This window comes from Rhamphochromis longiceps, linkage group LG14 (assembly GCF_057381845.1).
Source record: "Rhamphochromis longiceps isolate RC_006_pf linkage group LG14, R_longiceps_female_GT1.1, whole genome shotgun sequence".
NCBI lineage: Eukaryota > Metazoa > Chordata > Actinopteri > Cichliformes > Cichlidae > Rhamphochromis > Rhamphochromis longiceps.
The window spans coordinates 42,612,508-42,630,122 of record NC_140570.1 but is presented as its reverse complement, the minus strand read 5'-3'; the positions used below and the strand labels follow the sequence as shown (position 1 = coordinate 42,630,122).

General features: G+C 40.0%; 2 protein-coding genes, 1 long non-coding RNA gene and 1 pseudogene across 5 annotated transcripts; 3 read left to right on the top strand and 1 right to left on the bottom strand.

The window, feature by feature from the left end:
* Positions 1–215: 215 nt before the first annotated feature.
* On the top strand, positions 216–4,064 carry LOC146654903 (uncharacterized). The gene has a single exon (XM_085429350.1). The coding sequence runs from the start codon at positions 381–383 to the stop codon at positions 4,062–4,064; it is 3,684 nt and encodes a 1,227-aa protein (XP_085285476.1). The 5' UTR covers positions 216–380.
* Positions 4,065–6,180: 2,116 nt separating this feature from the next.
* LOC146654902 (uncharacterized) lies at positions 6,181–7,234 on the top strand. Its single transcript, XR_014907375.1, has 3 exons — positions 6,181–6,365; positions 6,911–7,034; positions 7,141–7,234. It is a non-coding gene; the product is annotated as an uncharacterized LOC146654902 (long non-coding RNA).
* Positions 7,235–9,823: 2,589 nt separating this feature from the next.
* Positions 9,824–14,253, bottom strand: LOC146654901 (TOG array regulator of axonemal microtubules protein 2-like). Of its 3 annotated transcripts, XM_085380256.1 has the most exons (6): positions 13,621–14,253; positions 13,430–13,535; positions 13,057–13,296; positions 12,796–12,954; positions 12,541–12,679; positions 9,824–12,459 (listed from the first exon to the last, which is right to left on the bottom strand). In XM_085380256.1, the coding sequence occupies exons 3-5, from the start codon at positions 13,218–13,220 to the stop codon at positions 12,550–12,552; spliced, it is 453 nt and encodes a 150-aa protein (XP_085236382.1). In that variant the 5' UTR covers positions 13,221–13,296; positions 13,430–13,535; positions 13,621–14,253; the 3' UTR covers positions 9,824–12,459; positions 12,541–12,549. The 3 variants fall into 3 exon arrangements, with proteins under 3 accessions (XP_085236382.1, XP_085236381.1, XP_085236380.1); XM_085380255.1 differs by having other exon boundaries at positions 9,824–12,679; XM_085380254.1 differs by lacking the exons at positions 9,824–12,459; positions 12,541–12,679; positions 12,796–12,954.
* Positions 14,254–14,492: 239 nt separating this feature from the next.
* LOC146654900 (von Willebrand factor A domain-containing protein 5A-like) lies at positions 14,493–17,170 on the top strand (annotated as a pseudogene).
* Positions 17,171–17,615: the final 445 nt, after the last annotated feature.

Here is a 17,615-nt window from a genome sequence, read left to right as displayed (position 1 = left end):
TTATGATTGGTAGTCTATTTAATGAAGCAATAGACATGTGGTCCCTGGGGCTGGTAGCTGTGGAGCTTGCTACTGGGTATCCTTTCTACCCTGGGAGAAATGATTATGATGTTTTGAAATTCATCATACAGACCCAGGGACAGCCACCAGATCATGTTTTAGACTCTGGCTTTTACACTGATAACTATTTCATAAAAGACAACTACAACGGACAACACTGGACATTTAAGACCGAAAGACAATTTCAAGATGAGACAGGTTGTCAGTCCAAGGACACTCGATGCATAAAACTTAAGTGCCTCGATGACCTTGAACAACTACTGAAGATAAGGGGGTGTTGGGAAAAAATCCAAAATGTATTTGTCAGCCTAATCAAAGAGATGTTAGCATTGGATCCAAACCAGCGCATAACACCCTCGGAGGTTCTCCACCACCCCTTTTTCAATCCTGGCCTCTCTAAGAGTTCTCCCTGCACTGACATGAGTAGCACAGGGGGACAAAACCTTGTGGTCTCTCAGCAGCCTTCTAGTTGCAAAAGAGAAGAATCACAGAAAATCAGCTGCAGTTCCCAAACCTCAGAAGAATTTTCTCAACAAGAATACGTCAACGCATCAGCCAACACATCCTCCTCTATAGATGATCTTGAAATATCTAAAGGGACCTTTTTGGGAGGTCACTACGAGGTCGAGGGTTTCCTTGGAGAAGGGGGCTTTGGTATTGTAACCAAATGTTGCAATACAAAAACCAACGAATTTGTTGCTATCAAAGTCAACAAAAATAACCCTGAAATTCTGCAACAGGCAAAAATGGAAATTCTCATCCTGGAGCAGCTGCGAGGCTTGGATGCAGATAGATGCAACATTGTTCAATGGAACGACTTTTTCATCGACGGTGACCGCATCTGCTTAAATTTTGAACTCCTTGACCAAAGCCTGTGGGACTACATAGAGGACCCGGAAAACCAGGGTCTCCCCATAAGCGAAATCAGGCCAATTTTACATCAACTCACAAATGCCCTGTCCCACCTGGGTTCTGTGGGAATAGTGCATGCTGACCTCAAACCTGGAAACATAATGGTTGTGGACCGCTATGAGTGTCCCATCAAAGTCAAACTTATAGACTTTGGCATTGCATGTCCCGCATCTACAGTGATTCCTGGTGACTGTGTGGGGACGGTTGGTTATAAAGCACCTGAGGTTATGATTGGTAGTCTATTTAATGAAGCAATAGACATGTGGTCCCTGGGGCTGGTAGCTGTGGAGCTTGCTACTGGGTATCCTTTCTACCCTGGGAGAAATGATTATGATGTTTTGAAATTCATCATACAGACCCAGGGACAGCCACCAGATCATGTTTTAGACTCTGGCTTTTACACTGATAACTATTTCATAAAAGACAACTACAACGGACAACACTGGACATTTAAGACCGAAAGACAATTTCAAGATGAAACAGATTATCAGTCCAACGACACTCGATCCATAAAACTTAAGTGCCTCGATGACCTTGGACTAATGCTGAGTATAATGTGGGGCTGGGAAAAAATCCAAACTGTATTTGTCAGCCTAATCAAAGAGATGTTAGCATTGGATCCAAACCAGCGCATAACACCCTCGGAGGTTCTCCACCACCCCTTTTTCAATCCTGGCCTCTCTAAGAGTTCTCCCTGCACTGACATGAGTAGCACAGGGGGACAAAACCTTGTGGTCTCTCAGCAGCCTTCTAGTTGCAAAAGAGAAGAATCACAGAAAATCAGCTGCAGTTCCCAATACTCAGAAGAATTTTCTCAACAAGAATACGTCAACGCATCAGCCAACACATCCTCCTCTATAGATGATCTTGAAATATCTAAAGGGACCCTTTTGGGAGGTCACTACGAGGTCGAGGGTTTCCTTGGAGAAGGGGGCTTTGGTATTGTAACCAAATGTTGCAATACAAAAACCAACAAAGTTGTTGCTATTAAAGTCAACAAAAATAACCCTAAAATTCTCCAACAGGCAAAAATGGAAATTCTCATCCTGGAGCAGCTGCGAGGCTTGGATGCAGATAGATGCAACATTGTTCAATGGAACGACTTTTTCATCGACGGTGACCGCATCTGCTTAAATTTTGAACTCCTTGACCAAAGCCTGTGGGACTACATAGAGGACCCGGAAAACCAGGGTCTCCCCATAAGCGAAATCAGGCCAATTTTACATCAACTCACAAATGCCCTGTCCCACCTGGGTTCTTTGGGAATAGTGCATGCTGACCTCAAACCTGGAAACATAATGGTTGTGGACCGCTATGAGTGTCCCATCAAAGTCAAACTTATAGACTTTGGCATTGCATGTCCCGCATCTACAGTGATTCCTGGTGACTGTGTGGGGACGGTTGGTTATAAAGCACCTGAGGTTATGATTGGTAGTCTATTTAATGAAGCAATAGACATGTGGTCCCTGGGGCTGGTAGCTGTGGAGCTTGCTACTGGGTATCCTTTCTACCCTGGGAGAAATGATTATGATGTTTTGAAATTCATCATACAGACCCAGGGACAGCCACCAGATCATGTTTTAGACTCTGGCTTTTACACTGATAACTATTTCATAAAAGACAACTACAACGGACAACACTGGACATTTAAGACCGAAAGACAATTTCAAGATGAAACAGATTATCAGTCCAACGACACTCGATCCATAAAACTTAAGTGCCTCGATGACCTTGGACTAATGCTGAGTATAATGTGGGGCAGGGAAAAAATCCAAACTGTATTTGTCAGCCTAATCAAAGAGATGTTAGCATTGGATCCAAACCAGCGCATAACACCCTCGGAGGTTCTCCACCACCCCTTTTTCAGTCCTGGCCTCTCTAAGAGTTCTCCCTGCACTGACATGAGTAGCACAGGGGGACAAAACCTTGTGGTCTCTCAGCAGCCTTCTAGTTGCAAAAGAGAAGAATCACAGAAAATCAGCTGCAGTTCCCAATACTCAGAAGAATTTTCTCAACAAGAATACGTCAACGCATCAGCCAACACATCCTCCTCTATAGATGATCTTGAAATATCTAAAGGGACCCTTTTGGGAGGTCACTACGAGGTCGAGGGTTTCCTTGGAGAAGGGGGCTTTGGTATTGTAACCAAATGTTGCAATACAAAAACCAACAAAGTTGTTGCTATTAAAGTCAACAAAAATAACCCTAAAATTCTCCAACAGGCAAAAATGGAAATTCTCATCCTGGAGCAGCTGCGAGGCTTGGATGCAGATAGATGCAACATTGTTCAATGGAACGACTTTTTCATCGACGGTGACCGCATCTGCTTAAATTTTGAACTCCTTGACCAAAGCCTGTGGGACTACATAGAGGACCCGGAAAACCAGGGTCTCCCCATAAGCGAAATCAGGCCAATTTTACATCAACTCACAAATGCCCTGTCCCACCTGGGTTCTGTGGGAATAGTGCATGCTGACCTCAAACCTGGAAACATAATGGTTGTGGACCGCTATGAGTGTCCCATCAAAGTCAAACTTATAGACTTTGGCATTGCATGTCCCGCATCTACAGTGATTCCTGGTGACTGTGTGGGGACGGTTGGTTATAAAGCACCTGAGGTTATGATTGGTAGTCTATTTAATGAAGCAATAGACATGTGGTCCCTGGGGCTGGTAGCTGTGGAGCTTGCTACTGGGTATCCTTTCTACCCTGGGAGAAATGATTATGATGTTTTGAAATTCATCATACAGACCCAGGGACAGCCACCAGATCATGTTTTAGACTCTGGCTTTTACACTGATAACTATTTCATAAAAGACAACTACAACGGACAACGCTGGACATTTAAGACCGAAAAACAATTTCAAGATGAAACAGATTATCAGTCCAACGACACTCGATCCATAACACTTAAGTGCCTCGATGACCTTGGACCAATGCTGAGTATAATGTGGGGCAAGGAAAAAATCCAAACTGTATTTGTCAGCCTAATCAAAGAGATGTTAGCATTGGATCCAAACCAGCGCATAACACCCTCGGAGGTTCTCCACCACCCCTTTTTCAGTCCTGGCCTCTCTAAGAGTTCTCCCTGACATGAGTAGCAAACGGGGACCAAACCTTGTGGTCTCTCAGCAGCCTTCAAAACAGAAAGATCATAGAGAATCAATCTCCAGCATTGCTTCAACCACGGACAAAAATGACAAAAACACAAACAGGGATTGTAAAAAGCCATTAACAGCAGATTACATTGCAAGAATTAATTAAGCTGCTCCAATAATGATCACTTTGGCTTTTTTGTCTTTTTTAATTTTCACTCCCCCCACCCCAACCAGTCGCGACAGATGGCTGTCCCTTTAAGAGCCTGGTTCTGTCGAAGGTTTCTTCCTTTTAGAAGGGAGTTTTTCCTTCCCACTGTCGCTCATTGCTTGCTCATAGGGAATCACTTGATTGTTGAGGTGGCCAAAACTCTAGGGGAACTAGCAATTCTTGTGAAAATTGAAAAGGGAAAAAAAGCCTAAAAACATAAAAACAACTGATGAATATGTTCTTGAACTAAGGCACAATTTTGCTTAAAATCCATTAAGTAATCTCTGTGTCAAGTTCTTACCAATATTCAAAGCGGAGCAGCGGACAACTTACCATTACATCAGTCCTTCAATCAGACATAATTTGATCCAAATTGGAAATAAACTGGATGTTTATTAAATAAACCAGCTTTAAGCATCATCTAATTGTTGTTTGTAACTCTTTTTAAATATAGTGCTAACCTTTAGCCTCCTAGTAGACATACATGTTTTATAAATGGGAAAATCCTCTTTTCTTTAGAAAAGTTAAGCTCTGACCTTGAAGTCAAGGTCCCTGAGATTTAAACCTTACAGAGATTTTTAGTAAATGCTACCATGGTATTAATTTAAAAATTCTACATTGTCTCGTTCTTGAGTTATTGCATTCACAAACTTGGGTGTCCACAGCGCCCCGCCATATACCAGACTCAAAAGATTATGAGGTAGGTGTTTTGTTTTTGTTTGTTTGTTTTTTAAGTTTTTTCATAAAGATTACAACATAAAAATAACACAATTGGGAATATTATTGTCATTTTTGAAAACACTATTTTGATGTTATCTAATGCAGTGCAAAAAATAAATAACTAAATTGATAACTGGCACTGAGTCTTCTGTGTGCACACATTCTGCATCAACACACAGGGAGACACTGAGACTTCAGAAATTTTTCACTGTGTTTGTCTATACAGCCACAACTTTCAGATTTTTCACAAACAAGCAGCACGGATTTTGTCCTCATCATTTCAGCTAGAAGTACTTTATAAGGGGGTCTTTCAAGTGAACATTGAACAGGTACAGGTGCTTGAAATCCTTGAAAATGCTCGTTCAGGAGTTAGGCCTTTTTCATACAATCCCCCCATTTTCAAAGGCTCAAATTGGATTGAACAAGCAAGTTTTTTTGTTAATAATTGACCGTTTGGAGTGTAGAACTCATAGATATCAAATGTTGTTTCCTCCCTTGCGAGGCCTTTACTGTATCTGCCTTCAGTTCTGGTTGCTTTGCACTGTGAAGCTATTTGAAAGTATTTGTCAAAGAACAATGAGCACTAGATATCCACTAGATGGTGTTATAGTAAAACACAAGCATAACCCTCACTTAGACAATTTTACCTGATACACAGTTTGTGACCATGTATTTACTCTTCTGGCACTTTGCCTTCACAATTTTGTATTAATTTCACTACCTTTTGGCATGATCACCTTTTAATTTGTTTCTCACATTTGTGACAAAGACACTGCACTGGAGGCAAACAAGACTGTGTAAATACATTCAGCAAGTTGGATTAGTTTCCAGTTTCTGCTGAATACAAGCAAAAACCAGTCACTTCAGAAAGATGTTCAGAATAAAATCTGTAAAACTGCCAAAGAGCAGCACGTGAACTGAACACGCCCGCTCTCGTCTGATCTCGGAAAACGTGATTTTCAGATCCAGCAAAGTGGATATTTTTCACTGTGGATAAATTGCATGGAAACGTTTAATGAGTCATCAGCTATTTCACTACAAAGATGATGTGATTAATGTGTTTGATGTGGAGCTCTTATGTAATGATTACATTTTTAAGATGTAATTTTCAAGTGAAAAACATAATATTTATCTGTTGCATAGTTTACAGTGCGGTGTTTTATGCACTGAGTTATCATGTAGAGTTCTGTTTGTCATCTAGCACCATAATCGGGTTTTGTTTTTATTGCATCTTAGATTTTCCAGCTGCTGTGCCTGAGCAGCCACCCAGAGACCCTTTGCTGCAGTTAGTCTCCCTGCAGGAGGCGTCTGGCTGCTGGCTGCTTGATCCAGCTCTGGCTGCTGCACTGGGACAGACCAACGAGGAGGTGGAAAAGTCAAAGCCTGAAAAGATGCACTGCTGTCAATTTAAATATTAACACAAAATGATGATGTGAGATAAAACAGATTTGATTCTATAATTTGAACAAAAACACATGATAAAATTAAAAACACACCATAAAACAAATAAAATGAAGTCAAACTAAACGTAGGCCTGCCTCACAGCCTGAGAATAAACATCTGCATATCAGAAGCTAAAACACTGGTGGTAATCACACTCCTAACCTCCCACTGAGCTGCACCAGCGTCTGATATTATCCAGAAACCACACGGCAGCAGAAATTATTTTCCTCATCAGTTGTTGTAAAAACATGTCAGCACATTATTTTAGAGCATTTATGATATCACAGTTTGGGATTTCATCAGAAGAGCATCCAGTGTAATAATCTGCCAAATCAAATATGCAGAGCTGCCCACCTTGGTGACCCCGTGTGACAAAGAAGTACACAAACATATGTAATATTACTGGTTGTAGAAAGTAAAATGTGTGTTCTGTCTGTTTTATTTGATTGATTTTGATTTGGGGAATTAGACCAGCAGTGAAGTGTGGGCCACCATTCTGGCTCTGATCTGGCTTCATGGTTTCAAGATGGATGCAAAGGACGAGTGGGAGCTTCTGGCTATGAAGGCTGCCTCGTGGCTCTGTGCTCACAATGGTACTAGCAATGATTGTAACAGATAAAATAACAGCTTTAAAAAACTGTTTCATTCTACAGCTTTCCTCCCACAATCATTATTTTAATATCTGTTTTGTGTTTTTAGCACCGTGTGTGTCAGAGTGTGTGGATGCTGGAAATGTCCTGCTGGGTTGCAGCGTGAAGAAAGAAGCTCTGGGACTCTGAGGGTTTTCTTAAAGTAACTTCATCTTCAGAGTGAACAGAAGCAGGTCTGCTTACTCCACACTGCCTTTGATACAGAGCTGTTTTATATCATCAACCCCTTTTACATGTTTATTTGTCATGAATTATGTACCTAATATTGGTTTTACCATTGTGGAAAAAAAGTATGTCAAAATTGTCTGAATACTCCTGACACAGTAGAAGATTGGACCACTGCTGTGGCAGCTCATTCACAAAGTGTTTTAATTCCTTTTCTCTGCCACTAGATGGCGATTATGTTCATACTTTTACTGATTTCACACAGAAACACCAAAACCAATCTAAGAAGAGTCTTTTCCCTTCCTGTTATAGTTCGGAAAATGGCTTCAGTTCAGGACATTTTCAAGATGGTCCTCAGTGAATTGGAGTGAATAGAGCAAAACTTTTAAAATAACTATTTACAGTGTTTACACCATCTTCTAAACAAAAGTAATATTTTTATGGCCAAATTGAAATGAAACTATACAGAACGTCATTCTGTTTCTCTCGCAGGAGTTACAATTTTATCCATGAAACACTTTCATTCTGCTAATTGACACCGATTGATCCTTGACAGGGCTCTAGACTAACTTTTTGCCATGGGCGTACCAGTACGCCTAACTTTAAAAAGTTAGGCATACCGGCACAAAAGTTAGGCGCACACAAATTTTATAATAATTTATATAATATAGAGAGATAGAGAGAGAGCTAGCTGTGCATGGAGTGTGATTTTAATAGTCGTGGAAGCAAAACAGCAAAATTCATGACGACATTGATCAAATGTGAAGCGCAGTTTGCTGCTTCTTTTGCTGCTGGCTCGATGAATTTTGGTTGAAAGAGACAAAACCTGCAGCTCAGAATCAGCGCAAAAAGACGTAAACACAGACCGGACGCATCAGAATCGCTGAGCTCCGACAGCGTGTCCGTCTAAGGCCGTCAGGTGAGAAAGCCGAGAAAGACAAAGCTGATTCTGATGCGTCGGGTCTGTGTTTACGTCTTTGTGTGAATCCGTGTACCTGCTCTCATTTGCTGTTTGGTTGTTGTTGAAATGGTTTTGTGAGCTTTAATCTGAGAATCTGGCGTTTCTGGCAAAACACAGTTATATTTAAAAGTCATTCAGGATTTAATGAATTGATATCGCTTTATTCAAGCTACTCCTCCCACTTCCACCTGCACCTTCATCTGGACCACGGCGAATCAGAGAGGTCCCGCCCCTTACTATCTCTGATTGGTTTAGTCCACGATAGGGGCAAAATGTGTGTATGTTGTTGACCACAGGGAAGGTTGCAGATTTATTTTTTATTTTTTGCTACCCAAACAGTTGGTCGCACAGGTGCAACCAAATATTTCTTTTTAGTCGCACCACTGAAAAATTTGGTCGTATTTGCGACCAAATTGGTCGCACTCTAGAGCCCTGCTTGAACGTCTTAACACAGCACATAGTCTCCATTCATGTTCGCTTATTCATGACTGTAGTTAGAGTTACATCTGAATTTTCAAAAACTGCCTGTTTTGTAGTGATTGAAATAATAATTAGCATAAAAAGTTATGAAATCTATGTTTGGTTTTTTATTTCTTTGTTGTAACAATTTTGGAAATAAATTGTATATTGGCGTAAAAGTATCAATATATTTGAGGTTTGAGCAGCAAAGTTGAGTACCAGGGTTTTGCTCCTGAATAACTTCCTAAGTCTTCTCTGCCAATGCCAAATAGCTTTCTGGGTGCTGCGCTGCACTGTCAGAGCACACCTCCTTATCTACGGTTTTCTGTGTTTCTTATTCTCTTTAAAAGTTCTGCTGAGGGCCTCCTATACTCAAAGTCTAAGAGCCAGCTCTGTTCTTTGGCTCGACTTTCTTCCATAATCTTTTCACTTTTGTGAGAAATAAAACACAATTTAAGAACAGATTGTCATAAAAAGAAATGGCATCAATAACTACACCAAGGACATTCAAAACAAATTTTAAACTTGGCTTAAAGACCATAAGTCTGATCTGAAAATGTCGACCAACTTCAACATTTAGATTGTGACACTAACTTGTCTCTCTTCCACAGTGTGTTTCCTTTGTCCTGCTCCGCTCTCCCTTAACCAGTTGTGGCAAATGGCTGCCCCTTCCTGAGCCTTGATCTCCCAGAGCTTTCTTCCTGTTAAAAGGGAGTTTTTATTTCCCACTGTTGCCAGGTACTTGCTCAAAGAGGATCATTCAATTGTTGGGTTTTTTTTTTTCTGTATTACTTAGTGTATTTACCTTACAATATAAAGCACCTTGAAGTGACTGTTGTGTTGATTTGGCGCTATATAATTAAAACTGAATTACATCTCTGAAGAAATGTTTCATGCATGTTTTGTTGCCTTTTTAAAGTGATGGGGGAATAATTGTAATGGGCTAATAAAAAGGGACAGACGTGCTCTGTGTAAAGATCAACCCTTTGACCATCATTCACTGCATCATTAATTGCTTTAACTTATAGTCCATAATGCTGTAAAAACAAAAGAAGGAAAAGCTGAGTCATTTTCACATTTTTATTGAGGTTTGAATTCAGCAAGTCTGTTGCTGATCTCAGTAAATGTAACAGGATGTCTCCGAAAATTTACAGTTGTGGATAAAACAGGGTGATGTGTTATTGTCAGGTTTGAGTGAATAACAGGACCCAAATGCAGGACTTCCTGAGAAGCCACAGGCAGTTTATTTACTTCACTTACTATTTATATCAGTTTGGCCAGCAGTCACGTATAGGTTCAAACAAAATGGCACGAGGCTGCAAAAATATTTATCATCTAGTAATCTTTATTAATGAAAGCATGAGTGTACCCACCAAAACACACCAAAGAACCCAACCCCTGTAACAGCAACTGGCTTCTTTTTATTCTCTATCATTCAGGTGAGCATCTGGAATAGCCCAAGTCTGGGGGAAGCAAACCAAACGAGGAACAAAACATCCACATATGCAAACATCAAACCACAATATAACACATGGAAGACATTTATATTTTGTACAAAGTCCTATGAATAATTCAATATGTATATGCTTCAGTCAATTGCATATAAATTAGAAACACCAAGAGTGAAACTTCCCCAACCTGGCACATTGGTTTACTCCAGGAGCTCATAGACAAGTAACAAAATCTGTTGTTGTGCTTCACCTTTGCTCCCAGTGTGTCCTGCCCATTATTAACCAAGCTCTCCCTCTGTTACACTGGAGTCCTTGCCAGTGTTTCTCACCCACGTTCATGTGATTAAGATTCCTGTAACAAACGAAACTTTGTATTCCCGTGAAAATATCTTTTTTTATTGAGTCTGCTTTTGGCTAAAGGCCAACGTATCGACCTTCCTTGGGACAGAAAATAATCTGTGTCTTAGTCTTAATACTCGTCAACAACACACACAAAACAAAAATGAGCATTTAAATTTAAATGACATAAATAACACTGAATATAAACAGTCTGGTTTTCTAATATTGAAATGAAAGAAATTCTATTTTTTAAATTTAATCATTTTGAATTTTTAACAGCACTGCCAAACTCTGATTCCTTCTTTAATAAACCTGGAGAGTCACTTACCTCTGTGTCAGTACTTACCAAAATATTGCCTCTTGCCCCTCTGACAGATGACCTCGCCTGAGAAAAAACAAAAAACAAACCTTAAAATGGCTGCAACTGCTGTGCTCCCTAAATTAGTACAAATAGGGGGAAAGGAGAGTAGGCATGTTAAATATTACAGTTAGATTTTCTTAAACTTTCACTCTTAGAAAGCATTCTGTTTTAAAGCGAGCACTTTAAAGACATGATGTTTGTGCAGGTCTCCACTCCTTCCTCCTCATGTTATCCAGCCACTGGTTCAGTCTTGCTGCTCCATCATAACCTTTAGTAAAACGAGAGGCTCAGAAGCAACAAGAGTATTGTGTGAAAAGAGATCTGAATAAACAAAGAGTGGCAGACCCCCGGCTGTGTTGTGTTCTTGCTATTAGCAACTTTATGGTGATTCAGAACATACAGAACATACAGAACATACAGATCCTTTTTTATAGATGATGTTTGCTGAGTATTCATGCATGCATCATCCATTAATGTTTGGGAGGAGGGGCTGATTGACTTTGTCAGGACTGTTTTTCCCAATAAGCCACCACTATTAAACTTTGACGAGCCTTATGGCCAACTCAACCCATCAGATCTTTGATGTGTTAAAGCCAAAAACCTGCTACAAGACACAATCGAGAGGACTGATGAGAAAAGAAAGTGAACTGGATTTTCTTCAAATTTAAAGAGCACCGTTAGCTTTAGCTCATTTAGCTTTGTTAGTGAGCATACATGTAGCTTACAAATAAGTAAATTGAATTAAGGGAGGGAAGAATCAACTTGAAGGCTGAACTCCAGGAAAAACTAGGAAGCTTGAAAGGGAAACAGCAGTTACTTTGGCTGCTGCCACAGCCGCTCCTTAAATACCTGGTCTTGCTGACACACTTAATTATCAAGCTGGTGCCTACATGAAGGTGAGAACTTCACTCCCAACCACTGAATAGACAAGATTGTATCCACACGACGGCTTTATTGATCCCTTTGCAGAGGTTTGAAATTTCTTAAAATAAATCTCAGAAAATCGGTTTGGTTTCGATGTTTAAATTATTTTTCCACAACAACAAACAGAAGCATCGATGTGAGCATCGGTCCAAAGAAAAACAATACAAAGATATTATTAGTAGCTAACATATTGCACTTTGGGCTACTGACTAGATAGCCACTAATTACGCGAGGAAATACAAGAATAACTGAATGCAATTTGATTTATTGAATTTGTTTATTGAAAATGACTTGAAGAAAGACGAGAACATTTGTTGTCGTTTATAGTTTTCTTTATTTTGTGCCAAATTGGTGCCAAATCAATAAATGAGCAGTAGAAGCTACCGTTCACAGATGGAAAATGTAAAACACTCACTTGCCACTCTATTAAGAACATGTTGCTTTTTGGTCAATGTGACGGACCAAAAAGCAACAAAGTTATTGTACCCAATTGATCCCTATGAGCGACCGTGGAGAGGAAAAACTCCCTTTTAACAGGAAGAAACCTCTGGCAGAACCAGGCTCAGGGAGGGCGGCCATCTGCTTCGACCGGTTGGTGGATAAGTGAGTGTTTTTTGTGCATTTTAAATATTTAATTACTGTGAATGTTATATTAAATATTTAAATGACATATATACTTACCTGAAGCAGACGTGATGTGGGAAATTTCTGAAAATACCACACAGAAATGAGCAGCCTTCAAAGTGGTTTATTAATTTGAAGGCTGCTCATGTATGCTGTGTGGCTTACCTGTGTCTGTTATTTCTGAAATACGTCTCTGAGTCTTCTTTCCACCTCCCAGCGGGATTTATCCGAGACGCTTTCTTCCCACATCTTTCTGAATTTCCTCTGTTTGACCAGGTCTTTTAGGATGGCCTTTCCATGAGCTCTGCAGAGAGAAGCATTTTTAATCAGCACATTAGTTTCTAAGTAAATGCAGAGAATTTATCAAAAGAAAGTCAAAATAGAAATATCAGCCTATAATTGTTAAAAGTTCACACTGACCTGACTTCAGAGGAAGCATCCTGACACAGTTCACTGACAGCCAACAGGAAGCATTTGGTGAAAATCCGTCCTGCAGACAGAACTTTCTCTGCTTCCATGAATTTATTGATTATAAGGAGCCCCAGTGCGGCACCAGCTCTCACGAGAACGCTCTTATGTCTGAGGAAGGAAACACAGACAAATCCACTCAGTGTGTTTGATTTTCACCTGATCTGATTGTGATGCTGGGGTCACAGATACTCTTCACAGGTGTGAACTTACTTCAAACCCATAGTCACCAGGCTGTTTAGAAAGCGACTCGGGCTGCAACCGTGAACCAGAGCGGTCAGAGCTTCCTTGGCATGCTGCTGAATGAGCATATTGGCATTTGCCCTTACAAACACCTGGAGTAAACTCTCACAGGTCCATTCAGCTTCTTTGTCCATCCTCTCTCTGAGGTGTACACACAAATATATTACGGTGTCCAGTGCCGCACAGGACACAAGAGCGATTGTTTTTAATCTAAAGAATCAGAGGAAATTTCAGCAGTTAGAAATCAAACTTGTTACAAAGATGCATGAGACAGGGCACGCTTGCAAACATGGACAGAAGAGGGTGGCATAAAGACAGATGTAGAGAAAAACAGCTGGTATACCTCTTGTGTCACCCCCAAGCAAACTCTACGGAGGTTTAACTCCAACTCCTCTTGGTGATGCCGCACCAGGGTGCGGATGTATCGCAACCCCTCTTTCTTTTTCTTCCTGTAGGAACATCAAATAGTTTTAAAACTCACATCCTCACATTAAATTGAAAATAATTAATGATAACAGTAGAAAATCATTTTACCAGTCGTCCTGACTCAGCAAGCTGAGGCTCAGCTGGAGAGTCTCTGAAGGATCAGAGACTGGCTGAAGCTCCTCCCCTAACTTTTCGTCAATTGACAGGAGGTACCCCATGATAAGCCCTTTAAAGTCCACCTCTGGAGGGTGTCTAACAACCCTTCGAGGTTTCCTTTGTTCTGGAGCTGGAGTTTGAGGAGGAGCTGGAGCTGGAGGAGGAGCTGGAGTTCGAGCAGGGGCTGGAGCTCCAGGAGGAGCTGGAGCTCGGGAAGGAATTAGCCTCCAACGAGCTGCAATAGTTTGGGGCAGAGAGGCATCCACATTTTTTAAAATTGTTTGCTCCAATGCCTCAAACATATGTTGGGCTGTCACCAGCCTCACAACACCAGCAACTTCTTTGTCTGCACAGATTAGATCATGAAATATTTATTACTCACATTTCTGTTTGTTTGCAGCTGAAAATGAACAAGACTAAAGTGCACTTTAAAGGGGAGAGCAAACCATGTATGTCTATAAGTGTTTTTATTTAATTACATTTTTCAAGTTTTCAATTCATCATAATCAGTCTTAATTAACCATTTACCAAAATTTGTATTCAAATAAAACCAAATCACAGGCTGGATAAAAAGTGAAGCTGAAATGTCAAACTTTTGACCTCTATAGATATTTTACCATGGCAACACCTTAACATTCAATGTGTTTTAGCAATGTGTAAACTCTGGTTGGAGGGTTTATCTCTCACACAACAGCTGATTAAAAGTCTGAAGAGTTTAAATGTCTGACATTCTGACTCATCATTACGTCGATTTAAGAACTGACCTGTTTCTCTGTAGCTTTTTAACCTCACTGGAATCTGACTTCTCCTGTGAGGACGAGAAGATGATGTGGTATGTGACTTTTGTTGCCATGATGCCAGGTCTCTCTTGGAAATGAGATTTTTAATCTCAATGAGATTTTTTTTACCTGGATAAATAAAGGATTAATAAAAAAAGAGTGTCTTTCTCTCCATCTTCAAGCTGGCCAAACGTCATGACTTTATATCAGTAAATGGTTTTAACTAATTAAGAAAATGTTATGTGGAGTTTCCCTTATTTTTTCCAAAAAGTTAGATCATAAAGAGGTTTATAATTACTTAACACTCACTAACTCGCGCTGACATAAAATCTTATATCACTTTAAAGGTTTGTTTAAAAAAGAGAGAGGCAAAAATGATGTTTTCCTCATTATACTGATATTTGTCATTATACCATCCATAGATCATAAAAGTCAAGAGCATATTTACAAAAACAAACATATTCCTTTTCTGTCACTTTTTATGGTTTTAAACTAAAATAGCTGTAAAATAGTTTTGGTTGTCCAGTGATGTTTCTTCTGTCTCCTCTCCTCGTCCAATCCATAAAGTAGAGTCCAACTGCTCCCTGGACCCTCTGCAGTACCTCAACACTGATCAAACCCAGGCCACGGTAGGTAGAGTGCTGATGTGTCTGCTGTGTGTGGTTGTTACTTGTTGCTGAGGAATAAATATGAATGTGTTTGTGGTGTGCAGGTCAAGCTGGCTGCAGGACACAAGTTTGACAGAGATGTTGAACTGCTGATTTATTACAAAGACGCCCACCAGCCCACTGCTGTGGTGGAGGCAGGACAGGCCTCTGCTGAGCCGGGTGAGTGAAAAATAAGTGAAGTCATTAGTTTGCAAATAAAAATTCAAGATCCCAGTTCTTCAACCTGGAATTTAATTGTATTGGAATATATTGGAAACTGTAAACTTGACATTTTTCTGTCCTTTTCATGTCTCTGATGTGTTCAATGGCTTCATGTGGAGAGTTTGTGTTGGTAGTGAATCAATCTGAAAATATGAGTAATACTCGCACCAGCAGTGCCAGAGTATTCATAAAGTGGTGTTAGAGTTACAAAATATTTCCTCAAATCTTTCCTCAAATCGTTCCTCTCACACAGTGGCCTCACCATCTTTTCCCTCTTCCCTTCAGGACAGTCCTCTGCTCCTGTTGAAGAGTTTACCAATGGGCTGCTATTCAAACATTTTACAGTTTGGGGTCTCGTTGTGAACACATCTTCCCGTGAGTTGTATTCATGTGATCTCAGTGACTTAAAGTGATATCACTGTAAAACACCATGTTGCCTTTGGATGCTTCTGCAAAACTCCAGGTTATGTTTGATTTACTTGCTAAAACAGATTACTGAAAGCATACTTGTATACCTGCCAAAGAGTTGAGCTTTTGCTTGTGTAGATGAAAAAACTCTCCTCTTTTGCTGTTTGTCTTTACTGATGGAGAGGTGGGGAACACCAAAGAAGTGATTGAGAATTCAGGTTCTCACAGGTAAAACAACAAAAAGATGATGACATGTGCTGCGTACCAAACCTGTGTGTCTTAAAAACAGCTGTTGTATTGCAGGTGTTTCTCTTTTGGGATTGGGGAAGGGGCCAGCTCTGCTCTCATCAATGGGATGGCCAAGGAAGGAGGAGGTCACGCTCAGTTCATCACAGGGACTGACAGGATGCAACCAAAAGTAAGACAATGAGTCATAACAATTATCATGAAAAGGCAAGATGATATTATTATTTGAACAGAAGACATAAATTCCAAAAACATAAATGTATATTTTTTCAGGGTTTTTCATTATTTTTCAGGTGATGCAGTCGCTGCAGTTTGCTCTGCAGCTGACTGTGGTCGACATCTCAGTCATATTGGATTTACCAAAGGAAGTGTCTGTCACTGTCCTCTCTCCACTAATCACAACACTTTTCCAGGGTCAGAGGTCACTGATTTATGCCGAGCTCACTAGGACAGGTAGGAGCAGCCTCTCATGTTGTTGGCAAACTAGATCAATCTGCTGGGACATCTGATTTTAGGACAATCACTTGCTTTTCCAAAGGACACTGACAACCAGACATTAGATGCCACAGCCCTGGCCCACGGTACATGAATCACAATGTGTTACTTCAGAGGTGTGATGTTTTCAGGGGTTTTTTTTTCTGCGCTGCAGAAAATTGTAAAACTACTGTGAACTTGGTGGATCTGTCCAGATCTTTGACTGGAAACTATTTCTATGAATGAGTGGTTTAAAATGTGTAAGTGAAAAGCTGCCATATTTCAGGTCCCAAAGTCAAACGAACACTGAGGGATCACTGAGAGCTAAAAACGGTCTAACTTCTTTCATCTTTAATAAAATGATCAGCGTTGCTGTTTTACCGGGTTTAACAATTAAGTTTAACATCCAGGCATCCATGAAAACAGAGTTTATTCAATTTAACTGAGTTAGAGTTTTGCAGTAAGTTAGCTCGCTAGTTTCCACCTAAACATGATCATCATAAGCAGTGTTACCAATTCATACACTGGTTTATCATCTAGACTTTTTGTCTCATGCAGCACCATGATCAGGTCCAGTTTTTATTTCATCTTTGATTTTTCAGCTGCTGTGCCTGAGCAGCCTCCCAGAGACCCTTTGTTGCAGTTAGTCTTCCTCCAGAAGCCATCTGGCTGCTTGATCCAGCTCTGGCTGCTGCACCGGGAAAGAGCAGTGAGGAGGTGGATTGATAAATGAAATTCATAACAAAAATTCATAATGGACTTTTTCCATTTAGGAATAATAAAAATTTCTTTTTAATTGCTATTAACTGACAGTCAGATAACCAGCTTTTAAAAACATATTCATAAACACTTTGCAGTCAACAAAATTTGCACAGAGGTTATAGATGAAATAAAAAGTATCACGTGTTTTCTAGGTGTGTTTATGACTCTGTTATTGTACATATTCTGTGTTATACATCATAATCATTCCAGTCTCTCTCTTTTTTTTTTTACTGTTTTAATCTTTATAAAACTCTTATTTATTTATTTATTTTTGTGATTTCTGCTGCCCTATTGGTCTGGTCTCTCTTGAAAATCTGAAAATGTGATATTCATAATAAAAGGATTTAAAAGTTTACTGCCAAAAAATTATTAAACTTCATAACAGAAATGTGCTAACTGGCTTGAAATA